Genomic DNA, 13200 nt, shown 5'->3' on the forward strand with positions numbered 1-13200 from the left:
AGCCAGTTTGATATCTTAATTAACATATACCACTGCTGCATAAAAGAGCTTTGAGTCTGCCCTTGGAACCAATGCTAATTCATATTTCAATGTTTTCTGTTTTCTAATAGTGAGCCGAAAGAAATAAGCATACACACCAAATGGCAATGACGCCTCTATATTACTACCTTCAACTCACTTAAAAAAAAAAAAAAAAGCCCACTAGTATCTGTTTCTAGCCCAAAATCCTGACTGGAGGTGTAGGAGGAATATATCACTGCTCACTTAGTTTGACTAAGGTCTATGGAACTGTTCATTCTAGCATGACCGACCATCCATCATTAGACCCATTCTGAATGCCACAACATATTCAAGAAGTATATGCATGAATCCAAAGTTCCAACACTAAACCAATGACAAAGCTGATTTTCAAATGGTCTTAATGACAGACAATCTGCATACCAATTGACTCATTTACGCACATGATAACTGAGAACAATACAAGAAAAATATGTAAAAAGGTCTGTAATGGTGCATGACAATTGCTTCCAAGTATGCTGACCTTTGGTAAACGAAACAAACAAAAAGTACAGTGCTCTTTTGACGAGACATTAATGAGTGATTAAGAATGAGTACAGCTGCATCATATGAACACTCGGTTAAAAATATTCTTTTTGCATTCAGTGTCAGTCTCATAATTATGATGGAAAACACTGTGGAAGGAAGCAAGCGAGCCTATGCAGTGAAATATTTATATTTTTACAATAGCTATATGGTTTTCGACAACACTGTCAAATACCAGCTCACTTAATATTTTTCCAACTACTATTATTTATATGCATACCCTATCATTACTATTACATGCTGGTACAGCAGTAGTTTAGTAAATTCTTACTTAATTTCCAATATCTACAGCCATTGCATATTGCCTAGATATTCTAGAATGCTACCCTTTGAATTCATTTCCTAAAATAATTAACAGATAAAACCACAGACAATCTGGATTTATTTTTAATGTGTGAAATTGATTGAAAATTAAAATATGAAAGCTACATACTTTTAAAACATTAAGACATTTTTAAAAAGACATGTATTCTGGTATTTTTGGGTGGTGGACCAGAGCTATGGTTCTCAAAACTGAAGATGAACTAAGGAGGTACAGGCAGCTTCTAGGACCAACAGAAGGTACTGATTTCAGCAAGGCTTTCAACAAAGTCCTCCATGATATTCTAGAGGAGAAGCTGGTAAAATGTGAGCTAGATGGTGTTACTGTTAGGTGGATTTGCAGCTGGCTGACTGGACCTAAAAAGTGCTCCCCTATGGTTCCTTGTCATCCTGGGGGAAAAGTGACAAATGAGGTGTCATCCTGCTGCAGGATTCTGTCCTGGGTCCAGTGTTGTTCAACACTGGATGAAGGAATTGAGGAGAGGCTCATCAAATCTGCAGGTGACACCAATCTAGTTGGGGTAGCTAATACTTCAGAAAATAAACTCGGGAATCAAGATGAATTTAACAGGTTGTAGAACTGGGCCAAAACTAAAAAAAATGAATTTCAACAGGGACAAATATAAGGTTCTACACTTAAGTAAGAATGGTAAGATGCATAAATATAGGATGAGGAACACCTGGCTTTGCAGTAGTACAGTACACATGAAAAGGGTCTAGTTGTCTTAGTAGACCAGAAGCTTAATATAAATCAACAGTGTGATGCAGCAGCAAAAAAGCTAATACAACTATAGACTGCATCAACAAAAGTATAGTATCCAGAGAAAAGGAAGTAATAGTACCACTCTGTTCTGCCTTGGTCAGACCACACCTGGAGTACTGTGTCCAGTTCTGGGCAACAGTTTTAAGAAGGATTTTGACAAGGTGGAACATGTGCAGAGGAGGGTGACCAAGATGATCAAGGATCTGGAAACCAAGCCTTACGAGGAACAGTTGAGAGAGTTGCTTATGGAGAACAGAAGACTGAGAGGGGGCTAAGAGAGTGATCTTCAAATACCTGAAGGACTGTCATATGAATAATGGGGCAGGGGCAAGCTTGTTTTCTGCTTGTTTCCAGAGGGTAGGATTAGAACTAATTCAAATTACAAGAAAGGAGGTTCCAAATAAACACCAGAAAGAACTTTCTGATGGTAAGAACTGGAAAGGACTAACTCAGAATGGGATGGACTCTTCTTCATTTTAGGTTTTTAAACAGGATGGATGGCCATCTGTCAGGGATACATTAGCTGTGATTTCTGCATTGCAGCCGGTCAGACTAGGTGGTTCTTGGGGTTTGCTTCTAATTCTAGAATTTTCTGGTTCTGTTTATTATACCCAGTCCCAGCCCAGCCTTTGTGGTTCTGAATGGCTAAAAGGAGACATTCTGTTATGCCAACCTGCTCTCCTATTGCACAATTAATGGAGCATAGACTGTCGCTCATAAAGACAGCTCCCCATAGGCCATGCCCTCAAAGAGAGTCAAATATTTTAGGATCAAGTGGCGTTCCTAAAAAGGGGGAACTAGCAAAGGGTAGGGTAGTGGTTAGCATATTAGCCTTCGGCTGGAGAGACCTGGATTATAATCCCATATAATGGATCATGTGCCTGACCTCCAACTCTGCAAGCTTTAGAACAATGGCAAATACTGCTCCAGCAGATAATGTAATAACATCTGTTGTTTCACTCCCCTGTGCTCTAGTCTACACCACTGCATAGCCCGCTTAACTTGGAACGATACTGTCTGTTTCTCAAGAGAAAAATGCCGTTTGAGGCTCCCTAAGTATACCTGATTCACCATGTTGATCATACAGTCATCACAATTACAATGTGAAGAACCCTAATACAATGCAAAAGGTATAAAGGACCTTGTACACCAGAAACCAAAGTCAAGTTCTGAGTGTATTCTACTTCCCATGTCTGAAGTAGTCTCTTCAGAATATAACCTCTCCTTACAAATCAGCTTAACACAGCACACCAGCACTAATATATTGTGACTGGCTGGGTACTTGACTACTCCCTGCTCTGCTTCTGCAGTCCAGGGCATGCAACAAAAATAGGTATGTCAAGCCTGTGACAAACACCATCATACATGGCTGGTGCACTGCATTCAGCTTGGTGAGTCACAAATTGTGGAGGCTGGTGTAAAATGACCATTAGAATAATAACCTTGAGACTAAAACCCCACAGAAGCTGATCAATAATGTGACAATAACCTCAACAGGATATGCAAGGCCCTGGACCATGATGGTTCATATAAATTATAATACAGATCTAATTTTTGAGTTATGGCATTGGGCAAAGACTGCACCAGGTAACAAGAAACATTTTAAACAAATAAATTATAGTGTTTGCATCAAACTGGCTTGCACAGATACTTATTTGAAAAGGCTGTTCTATATTCCTGAGCACCATGGAACTGTTGACTACAACAGACTCCCTTAAATTCAGATCAACTTTTCTATCATGGATTCACTGTACAGGAGGAACTGCTGAGCACCGGTGGGATGCTAATTTGCAAGAGGAAGCAGGAAAACCTGGAAAATGGTACTCCTTCCCCTTTCCCCCTGTCTGCTTTTGGAACTGTTTTTCAAAAGAGAAATCCTGAAGAAGGTTGCTCTCCAAGCAGAGTTGAAAGGGGGAAGTTTTGTTGGTTTATTCTTTTGCTTCTCTCAGTGTCTCAGAGATCTATTAAAAGCGGTGAAGGGATCAGAACACCACCTCCTGCCCTTTTGGGGAACAGAAGCACTTTGGAGCATTGCTTGCTTATGTGTTCTCTCTCTCTGTGTGTGTGCTTGGATCTAAAGGACAACATACATGTTTACACCATGTGAATGCATAAAGAGGGCATACAATCAGCTACAAAAAAATGAGTCCTCTTTATACCAAAAATGAAATACCTGCACTGAAAGAAATGTGATGCTGACATACAAAGCACTTTGTGTTCATCCTTTCCTGTAATTTGGAAGGAAAATGTAGCCAATCCACTTTAAATTCTTCAATTGCAATGGTTCAGCAGCCAGCAATTATTTAACTTGTGGAGTATTTATTCTTTTGAGCCTTAGACTGCAATCCTTTGCTACTGAGAAGTCTCGCTGAATTGTGCACAGATTCTGCAATCTTATACTGGAATCTTAAGCATTTTTACCCAGAAGTAAGTCCCACTCAGTTCAATAGTGTTTACTCTCTGGTATGTGCCTGATCATCATCATCATTATTGCTATTATTATTACATACAGGCATAATACTTCTTAGAATTCCTCAAATGATCTATTAATCTCTGAGATGATCCACTTAAGGTTGAATGAAAGCCAGATACACACACGCACACAGAGGGAACTGCACTATTTGGAGAGTCTCTCTCCTATCCAGCCTCTTCCAAACTCCTTTTTCTGCCCCTTATGAACAAATGTGTTGAGGTGTGTGGAGGCAAGTGGGGTGTCTCTCTCTCTCTCTCTCTCTCTCTCTCTCTCTCTCTCTCTCTCTCTCTCTGTGTGTGTGTGTGTGTGTGTGTGTGTGACAAATTGGGCCTTTGCCCCAGGTGACAGAAAGCCTCGTTTCGGCCTTGCAGGGGTGGCCTCTGCCCAGGCCCACCCTCACGGAGCGCGGCGCAGGATACCTGGGGCAGGTTCTCCCTGGGGCCTAATCTGAGTGTTCCAGCTGGGCAAGAAAGCGAGGAGGACGAGGAGGCAGGCGGGGACGGCACCCCTAGCGGCCAGCGCCATATTCGCCACCGGCCACCTCCGGCAGGAGACCCCGCTGTCCTGGGAACGACTTAGCTCCAGCCACCTGGCCACGCTTCTCCTGCTCCGGCCGGCGGGGCGCTCGGTTTCCAGGACACGCGGCGCGCGCCGAACGCTCCCGGCTCTGTGACCTCACCCTGCCGTCGGAGACCCGCGCAGCCCCTCGGGTCGGGGGCTTCCAGAGCTGCTCGGCTGAAGAGGAAGCGGGGCGCTACAGGGAGGGCCCCCCCCCCCACCACCAAGGACGCCTCCTGCCGCCCGAGCGCTCTCGTCGGTGGCGCATGGAAAGGCGCGAACTGGCGGGCAGGGAAAAAGTGGGGTTTCGCTTCCCTCCTTGCGCTGGCCGCAGGCTGAGGAGAATGTGTGGGTCCCAAGAAGGAGGGATGCTTTACGCGGGGACTTTCTGAGGCAGTGACCGCCGCCACCGCCAAGCGGCCAGCAACAACCTCGTTTCGCCAGTATCAAAACGCCCTGTAAAAACGACCCTCCAAATTCCACAGTAGGGAAATATAGGCCTCTCAAAAAGGCCAAAAAAACAGCGAGCGAGCTTTATAGAGTTCTCCAGAACTTTTGGGCGAGGAAGGAAAGGAAAAAATCCGGCCCCATTCGATATTTTCCATATTGACAAGCGCGCGCGCCACACCGTCGCTTGAGGTGCTTGCTGTTCACCTCAGAGCGAGCCCTTATTCCTCGCACCCACAAGAAGCGCCCTGTAATCTTAACAGGAATATGGAAAGGTTTGTTTTCTTTCTGCCTTCCGAAGAGAGGCTTCTTTAAGCCTATGTGTGTTAGGAAATTGAGGAACAGCAGCAGACGGGGGGGGGGGCGCAGGGCCTTGGCTTAGCCCAGCATGAGTGGGAGTGGACACTTGACCTCAGAGAGAGCCTCCCGTTTTGGATGGAAAGGGGTTGAACTGGTGGGCAGAGGCCGCCCGGAAAGATGGGGGTACAGCGGTTTCTACAGTTAAAGAGGTGTGGTGGCTCCAGCTCGCCAGAAGCTGCACATTCTGCCTGGAAGCTTTTCCCCCATCCCAGAACTGAACTTTCTCCTGCTTGGCATGAAACTCCTGAAAGGATGGAATTGCTTGTGTTTTCTGAGAGACTTCTTCCAGGAAGGCTCAAGCAGCAGCTTCCAGGGAGGCCTTGCTATTAAATAAGAGAAAGGCAGCCCATGAGTACAATTCCTAGGCCTGGTCCACAGACCCAGCAGAATGAGGCGGTAGGTAGCTTTATACCACTTCATTCTGCAGGTGGGGGAGAACATTTTCTGATGTTCTTCTGCCCTGTAACGTTATCAGGCCAGAGAGTGTAGACCACCCAAGGAAATATTGAAAAATAACACACAAGGACCCTTTAAAGTGCTGCAGTTTATTCTAGCGCTTCAGAAGCTCAGCGCCTCATTCCCACGTCACACCCCATTCTGCTGCCCTTGTGGGGTTGGTGGTTAGAATGTCAGGATAGTGGGACCAGGTTCATTTTCTCACTCGGCCGTACAGTTAACTGGGTGACCTTTGGAGCCATCATGGTTTCTCATTCTGATTTGCTTCTCAACCTCGGATAAAATGGGGAGGGGGGAAATGAAGAGGTTTGAGAACCATGCACATCACCCTGAGCTTCTTGTAGTCTAGGTAAGATATAAATGCGTATGTAGACTAGACCCTAGTGCCAAACAAAGTGCCTTCTATTGCCTTCCACCGGACAGCAGTGATAAATGACGCAGAGAGATAAATAGAGAGAGGACTGTCCTTTTAATTTCTGGTTTGAATTGATCTTTCCTCTCTCCCCTGGGAGAACAACCCACAGGAATCAGTGGAGAAATCTAAGATTTTAACCTATCAATGGCTGGGCACCAGATGTTCCCCAACCCCAAACAATAGATAGCAGCAAAGACAAGAGTCTCTGCTCTTCTTTCTACCTAGGGTGGGATAGCGGGAGGAACTAGCGACTGAGCATTTGAAATCATAATCCATCTGTGTACAAATCGTTGGAGGACTTGTCGGGGAGAGCTGGATTTGGGCTAGGTGGAAGTCTTGTGTGAGGGCAATATAAGCATTTCCAAGTACCATTATTCCAGTGGGAGAAATAAGCTTAAATATCTTTCGCTGGAATCAATAGAACTTAAGTAGGGTTATTGTATTGGTGTTCACAAGCAATACAACAAGGTAAAGCGTTGATGGATGGAAGTGTAGTGCTTTCAGGATTTCAGAGTAACAGACCATAATGGATATGTGATATAATTGCACACAGTCGTTTGAAAGAAGGAACCTATGTGGAGCTGCAGTATTGTTTGTGCAATACGGATAAATCTTTTTAAAATTAGGGCCAGACATCTGGCGATTCTAAATTAGATGCAGCAAAGAAATATATATATATGATGGAAAGTAATAATAATAAATGCACCTTAATGTTTGAGTGATTATAACAAGCTTTCAGTTTCTCTATTAAACTAAAAACATATTTATCTTCTTAAATTAGTGCCAGATAGATTTGAAAGAATGCATGCGTTGACTATCTCTAATGCGCTTGTATTCAGAAATATAAGTGTTTAAAATTCCCCAGTCGGGTCATTTTGAAGTGGCTGCCCATTTCTCAGCCAGGAAGAATGTGAGAAATGACATCTCAATGTCCATGGCCTTGACCAATAAGTGTGGGAGGCCCATTTTGCTCAACATGTCCCTGGTGAGCACCAACCTACTAGCTTACCCTCTGAGCTGGGGTATATGACAGCAGGCTCCAGCGAACTCCTCTCATGCTCCTCCACCTATGGAATCCTGTACTGACGCCAAGCCTCTGCAGTTTACTGCATTGCAGTTTACAGATACAGTACTCCTGTGCAGGAGACCTCTGTACAGTCACTGTTCTGCAAACTTCTCTCCTAGTTCCTGTAGTGTCAGAAATTCACAGTGACTTTACTAGGGATGAAGAAGAGTGCACCTCTATGCGAAATTTATTCTGGCGTTTATGCATTGCATTTCTCAGATCAAGTGGCTGCCTGATGCACTTAAGACTCATGGCTGCAAATGGGATCACTCCTGGCCACTTCCAAGAATCCTAAACTAACTGTATCCATGTCTTTATACGTACAAGAATGATATGCCAGCAAACAGCCCTGCCCCTAGTGATCTGAGTTCCTCAGACAGCAGTGCAGAATAAGCTACTGTATACATCATGGAGACTACAACTTAAAGCGGTTTTGGAAGGATCAGATAGATGGTAAGGAGTTGCTATTTTTATTAAACTGCAATGACCATTTTGTGCACTTCCGATTGATGCGCGATTGCCGACATGCTGGTTCTGGCCCTGGAAGTGGGCGGAATGGGGAAGGGTGGAAGCAGAACAGGAATAGAAACAGGAAAGGGCTGATGCATGACCACTTATGCACTCAGTGCCCCAGAACGCAACCCCATCGCAAACAGGGAATTGCCTGTATAAATAATTATTTTTTTAAAAAAATATGAAATTAATATAAATTATTTTAAAAATTCAATAGGAACAGGAACAATGAGCTAGTCGTGTAGAGAGCTTTTATGATACCCCAAAACAAAACACATGTTCATCAGGTCTGACACACCAACACTGGGGGTTAGAAAGCACACAGAAGGTTCATTCTATACACCTGATGTTGGGATGACACAGTCATGTACAACCCAGCCCTAGAACTATGCTTCACTGGGCCATTCAGTGAAAATGGGGTTTAGCAGCCACACCATACGGTGACTTGTAACCCCTTGTATACAGTCACAGACAATGTGATGATTGTGAAAAGCGATCATGACCCTCTCCTAAAATCATGTCAAAGGGCATCATTCCATAACAGCACTTTCGGAGGGCATCTTAAAAGGAGACAGGACTTGCAGTGAAAAAGGGGGAGGGGCACATGCCATGTTTTTGAATGACAGATGGTGCATGCCTTATATTCTCACTTTTCAGTGTTAGCTAATGAAGTCAAGAGCTGTGATTGGCAAGTGGTAGAGAGCAACTTCATACAATTGCGAAAGGAAGACCCCAAAATAGCTTCAGAATGACTCAGAAAGTTACTTCTCCAGCCACTGGAGAAGGAATTTCCACATTCATTTTGAAGCCAGTTTGGGATTTATCTTGGCATATGTGTCGTTCTAGAATTCTTTCTAGATTTAGATAATAGAGAAAGATTGCCTGCTTCATTTTGAAGGGACTTTCTGCTTCATTTTTAAGCGATGCTTTCCCCCCATTTTCCTGGCTATAGAGAAGTGATTGTTGCCCAGAAGAAAATAACAGAAAATCCCAGTATTTTAGTGTAGCTGTGACTGGGGAGTAGTATGTCCACTCAAAAAGGAAAAGGTAGCAGTGAAGAGAGAAGCTCATCCTTTTTCTAAGGTTTAATTTCGTGCAAAATTTTTTGCAATTTTCAACGTTTCTTTTTACACTGTAAACAAATCGCCCTGCTAATACAAATGTACACCGTTAGTATATCCAGATTGTGTATTTGCAGTATGGTGGTTGAGAATGTGTGGGTTACATCAGCCTTGAAAAGTAGCCTCATGTTGCTATGTTACTATTGGGGTGGAGTGCTTAGAGAGGACAGTGGACTGTATTCAATGTAAACACTAAGGTTAAAGTTCTGTCAGTGCAAGGATTTCACGTTGTGTGACAGAACATTCTCCCCTGCTAAATCTGTTCTCGGTGTTCATCTAGCCCCCACAAGCAGATGGGGACAGTGTGGAGTGCACATGGGGTGAGGAGGGAGGAAAATCCCCTTGTGGTAGCACTAATCCTTGCAAAATGTTAGTTGAATACCATGCAGTGTATAGTGATTTTGCAATGTGCTTCAGTGTTGTTATCCAGTCTCTTGATGGAATGTATGACTCTCCAAATTTCATTGGGCTCCAGTTGCCACCAGCCCTATCTAGCATGGCTGGTAATCAGGGATGATGGGATTAGCAATCAACAACCTCTGGAGGGCAAGATATTCCCTGGTCTATGGGAATAAATAACCTTGTAGCTAAATATCAGCAACTGCAACTAGAATGTTGTTAACCAGATGCAGTTCTGCTTGCTTTTGGTTGGCCGGATGAAGATAGTGGCTTAGGTTGAGTTTATTTTAATTAATGCTGAATTTGTTAATTTCAATTTTGATGTGTTGGGTCTAGTTTGGAATGCTATTTTATGTGGTGTTATTACTTATCTGTTAGTCACCTTGAATTTCCTTGGGAAACAAGGTAGGGTGATTTTTTTTTTAAAGAAAATAAATATAAGTTTCAGCTCTGTGATTCTGTGATTCTAAAAGGGAGTCGTGGAGGTCAGAATGCAAAAGCTAACTTGTAGGACAGCTAAAAGAAAAACTACAATTTAAGTAGATTTGAGCTACGGTTTGAACATATACTTGACAAGTTTTGGGATGGACTACACATTTAAAATAATCATTTGTTTTTAAAAAAAAACAACCGATGTTGAATAATATGTTTTCCCCAACAGAAATAAAGGAATCTAATTGAAGAAGTATACAACAGTGGTTAATATGTTGCTACTTGAAAAAGAGATGTTGCAACTTATAATCTTCTTTTATGGGTTTATGTTGTTAAATGTTTAATCAGGCATGTGAATGTATTCAGGTGTTAAAACATTCTATTAGCTATGAAAATTGCACTATTATTTACTGAGCTGTTTGTGATACATTGTTGTCGGCTTTTAGCTCTCTATAGTCCCTGTTTAATTCTTCCTTTAACTAACTTTCTTTCTTTCTTTCTTTCTTTTTCTTTCTTTCTTTCTGAAACCTAAACCACCTAAGTTGGGAGTTTGACCTACTTGTCACCGCTCTAGGGCCAGTGACTCCCACAAACACCCTTTAATGGGCCTGCAAATGCTGCCGCATGGGGGTGCATGAGATGCTCCTCCCCAAACTCGAAGATAGACTAAAGGATACCTAACAAGACCTAAAACCCGCCAAAGTTTTGACGAATTGCTACGGAGAAGGCAAAACCTGCCAATGCAGGGGAAATTCCTTCCCAGTTCTGAATACAGCAACCATCTTACGACCATAGCAGCTCCCGCTAACCTAGAACGCGAAAGGTTAAGCTGCAAAAGAAGAAAAAAGAGCTAGGTCAAGAGTTAAATATTTTTTCAATTATGAATTAATTTTATCTCTCTCTCTCTCTCTTTTAGCAAGAGGAAAAGGAAAAACAAATGTAAAGGTAAAGGTAAAGGTACCCCTGCCCGAACGGGCCAGTCTTGACAGACTCTGGGGTTTGTGCGCCCATCTCACATCTATTGGCCGGGGGCCAGCGCTGTCCGAAGACACTTCCGGGTCACGTGGCCAGCGTGACAACGCTGCTCTGGCGAGCCAGCGCAGCACACGGAACGCCGTTTACCTTCCCGCTGGTAAGCGGTACCTATTTATCTACTTGCACCCGGGGGTGCTTTCGAACTGCTAGGTGGGCAGGCGCTGGGACCGAGCAGCGGGAGCGCACCCCGCCGCGGGGATTCGAACCGCCGACCTTTCGATCGGCAAGCCCTAGGCGCTGAGGCTTTAGCCCACAGCGCCACCCGTACTATACTGTTAATACCTGTTTTAACGACAGGGCTGTAAGCACTAAGGCAAGGACGTCATCCATCACAATGTTATGGTCCTTGGATCAAACCCTTTTAGGGATGGGGAACCCACATCCTTCCAGCTTTTGTTGGGACTCCAGCTCTCACCAGGTCCAGCATCCCATAAGTTAGCTTCTGTGTGGCAAAGCTGGGCTGCACAGATAGAGATAGATATAACTTTATTCGCATCAGCTGATGGCCATAGCAATGATAAAACATTACAATATACACAGTAAAAAGGAAATTTAGTATAAAAGCACAGTTTAGGGTCCTGAATCAACAGTCAGATAGTGGCCTTTATTCTGATTGCCCCTGCTCAGAACCTAGCAGCCTTTGCTGTTATCTGCTCCGTTTGGTCTGACAGGAGAAAGGACACTGTGGCAGTGGTTGTGCGTCCTGGGATGGTCACTGTGAGTGGGGTGATGACCTCGTTTCTCAGGTCTTTGTAGAGAGTACAAGAGAGGAGGACATGACCCACTGTTTCGGTGCTACCGTCTCCACAGGGGCAAAGGCGTTTCTCATGCGGGATCTTTTGGAATCGGCCCTGAAGTACTGCAGATCACAAGACATTCAGTCTTGCGAGTGTGAAAGCACATCTGTATTTTGGGATAGCTAGTTTGTGCAGGTATGAAGCCAGATGGAAACTGATCATACCACGGGCAGAATTTCCTTATAGTGGCCCGGTTGTTCTGATGCTTGATAGCTTTTAGACGTTGGCAAATTAAGACTGTATGCTTTGGTAAGGCCCATAGTGAGTAGGTGTTGTAGGGATAGGCCCCAAGAGTGGAGATTTTGGTGGACAGTTTTAAGCCAGGCACTTTTGTAGTAGTCTTGAAGTACTAGGGATAATAAACCAGGGGGGTTTGAGTTTAGGCAGAGCCAGACGTAAAAAGTTCTTTGTCAAATCTGTACTTATACTGAGGGGAGAGTTGCCTCTAGGCGCAATGATGCGTTTGGGGCACAGGGCAGAACAGAAAAAAATCTGCCTTAAGAACTTTGATTGAACAGTTTCCCAAGCGCCAAGGTGCTGGTTTAGTTGGAGTGGTCTTGGAGATTTTGCATGCAGAACAGTGGAAAACATGGGTTAAAGGGGCAAACCTCATTGCTAACATGTTTAACAAAGCCCCTGTGGTTTTTAAACAGCAAAGCTGTCACAAGGAAGGAATTCAAAGCAGGCAGGCGGGAGGGAAATGTGCAGAGTGTTTAACGCACAGGTACAGATTTTTAAACTTGTGAGCAGAGGTTTTGGGATTGCCCAGAACAGGGAAATGGGAGGCAGAGAAATGATTATTAATCCACCATGACTTCTCCAGTCCAAATTGCCTCCCTCTAAAGCGGCTTTTTAAAAATTTTGCACCTCCATTCACATATTGATCTCCGTATCAGAAGAAATAACAATAAAGGTGTGCTTTCTCCTTTTGCTTTCCTATTCCCTTTAGCTTAGGGCTGTAAATTCCCACTGTTCTTTTGTAGACAGTAGAACAACTATTTTAGTCTATTAAAAAAAATATTTGTTCTCTTTTTAAATTTTTCACTCCAAATAGGAAAAAAAAGAGAGGTTTAATTTTAGTTTTCTGTCATTGTAAAACAGTTCTTAGCATCTTTATTTAACTTTGGTAAAGAACCCTTTATAATCAATATATTTATTTTTTTCAGATTACAGTAATATTTATATGAAAAGAGCATGATAAATACTATAATTCAATTTTATTCGGAGTATAAGACTCCATAATGTTCTATTGTATGCAATTTGATTCTTCAAGGAATAGCCTCTACAGTTTAACTTATAGTTTACTATATATGCAAGAAGGGTAGAGAGAAACAACTCTGGATGTATGGCACACATACACACACACCGGCAAATTACATGTCATGCTGTGATTTGTTGAAGTGGTGTACTTGTATAAATGTATCCTTAGATGGTACATGGA

At 43.2% G+C, this 13200-nt stretch overlaps 1 protein-coding gene and 1 long non-coding RNA gene across 15 annotated transcripts in view; one reads left to right on the forward strand and one right to left on the reverse strand.

Annotated features, from left to right (window-relative positions):
* The window catches only part of LOC309530078 (uncharacterized protein), a 28046-nt gene extending 22809 nt beyond the window's left edge, over positions 1-5237 (reverse strand). For 2 of the 10 annotated variants that reach the window (XM_082218617.1, XM_082218618.1), the window contains exon 1: positions 4580-4826. In XM_082218617.1, coding sequence (XP_082074743.1) covers positions 4580-4685 — 106 coding nt within the window. In that variant the 5' untranslated portion in view covers positions 4686-4826. The other 8 variants (XM_082218624.1, XM_082218616.1, XM_082218619.1 and 5 more) reach the window with 7 other exon arrangements.
* Positions 5238-5305: 68 nt separating this feature from the next.
* The window catches only part of LOC309530196, a 318904-nt gene continuing 311009 nt past the window's right edge, over positions 5306-13200 (forward strand). For 4 of the 5 annotated variants that reach the window (XR_014218653.1, XR_014218654.1, XR_014218655.1 and 1 more), the window contains exons 1-2: positions 5434-5921; positions 7682-7915. This is a non-coding gene — a long non-coding RNA (uncharacterized lncRNA). Of the gene's footprint in view, positions 5922-7681; positions 7916-13200 lie in introns of all 5 variants that reach the window. The other variant, XR_014218652.1, reaches the window with a different exon arrangement.

The sequence above is a fragment of the Podarcis vaucheri genome (genome assembly GCF_965113315.1).
Source record: "Podarcis vaucheri genome assembly, chromosome: 4".
NCBI lineage: Eukaryota > Metazoa > Chordata > Lepidosauria > Squamata > Lacertidae > Podarcis > Podarcis vaucheri.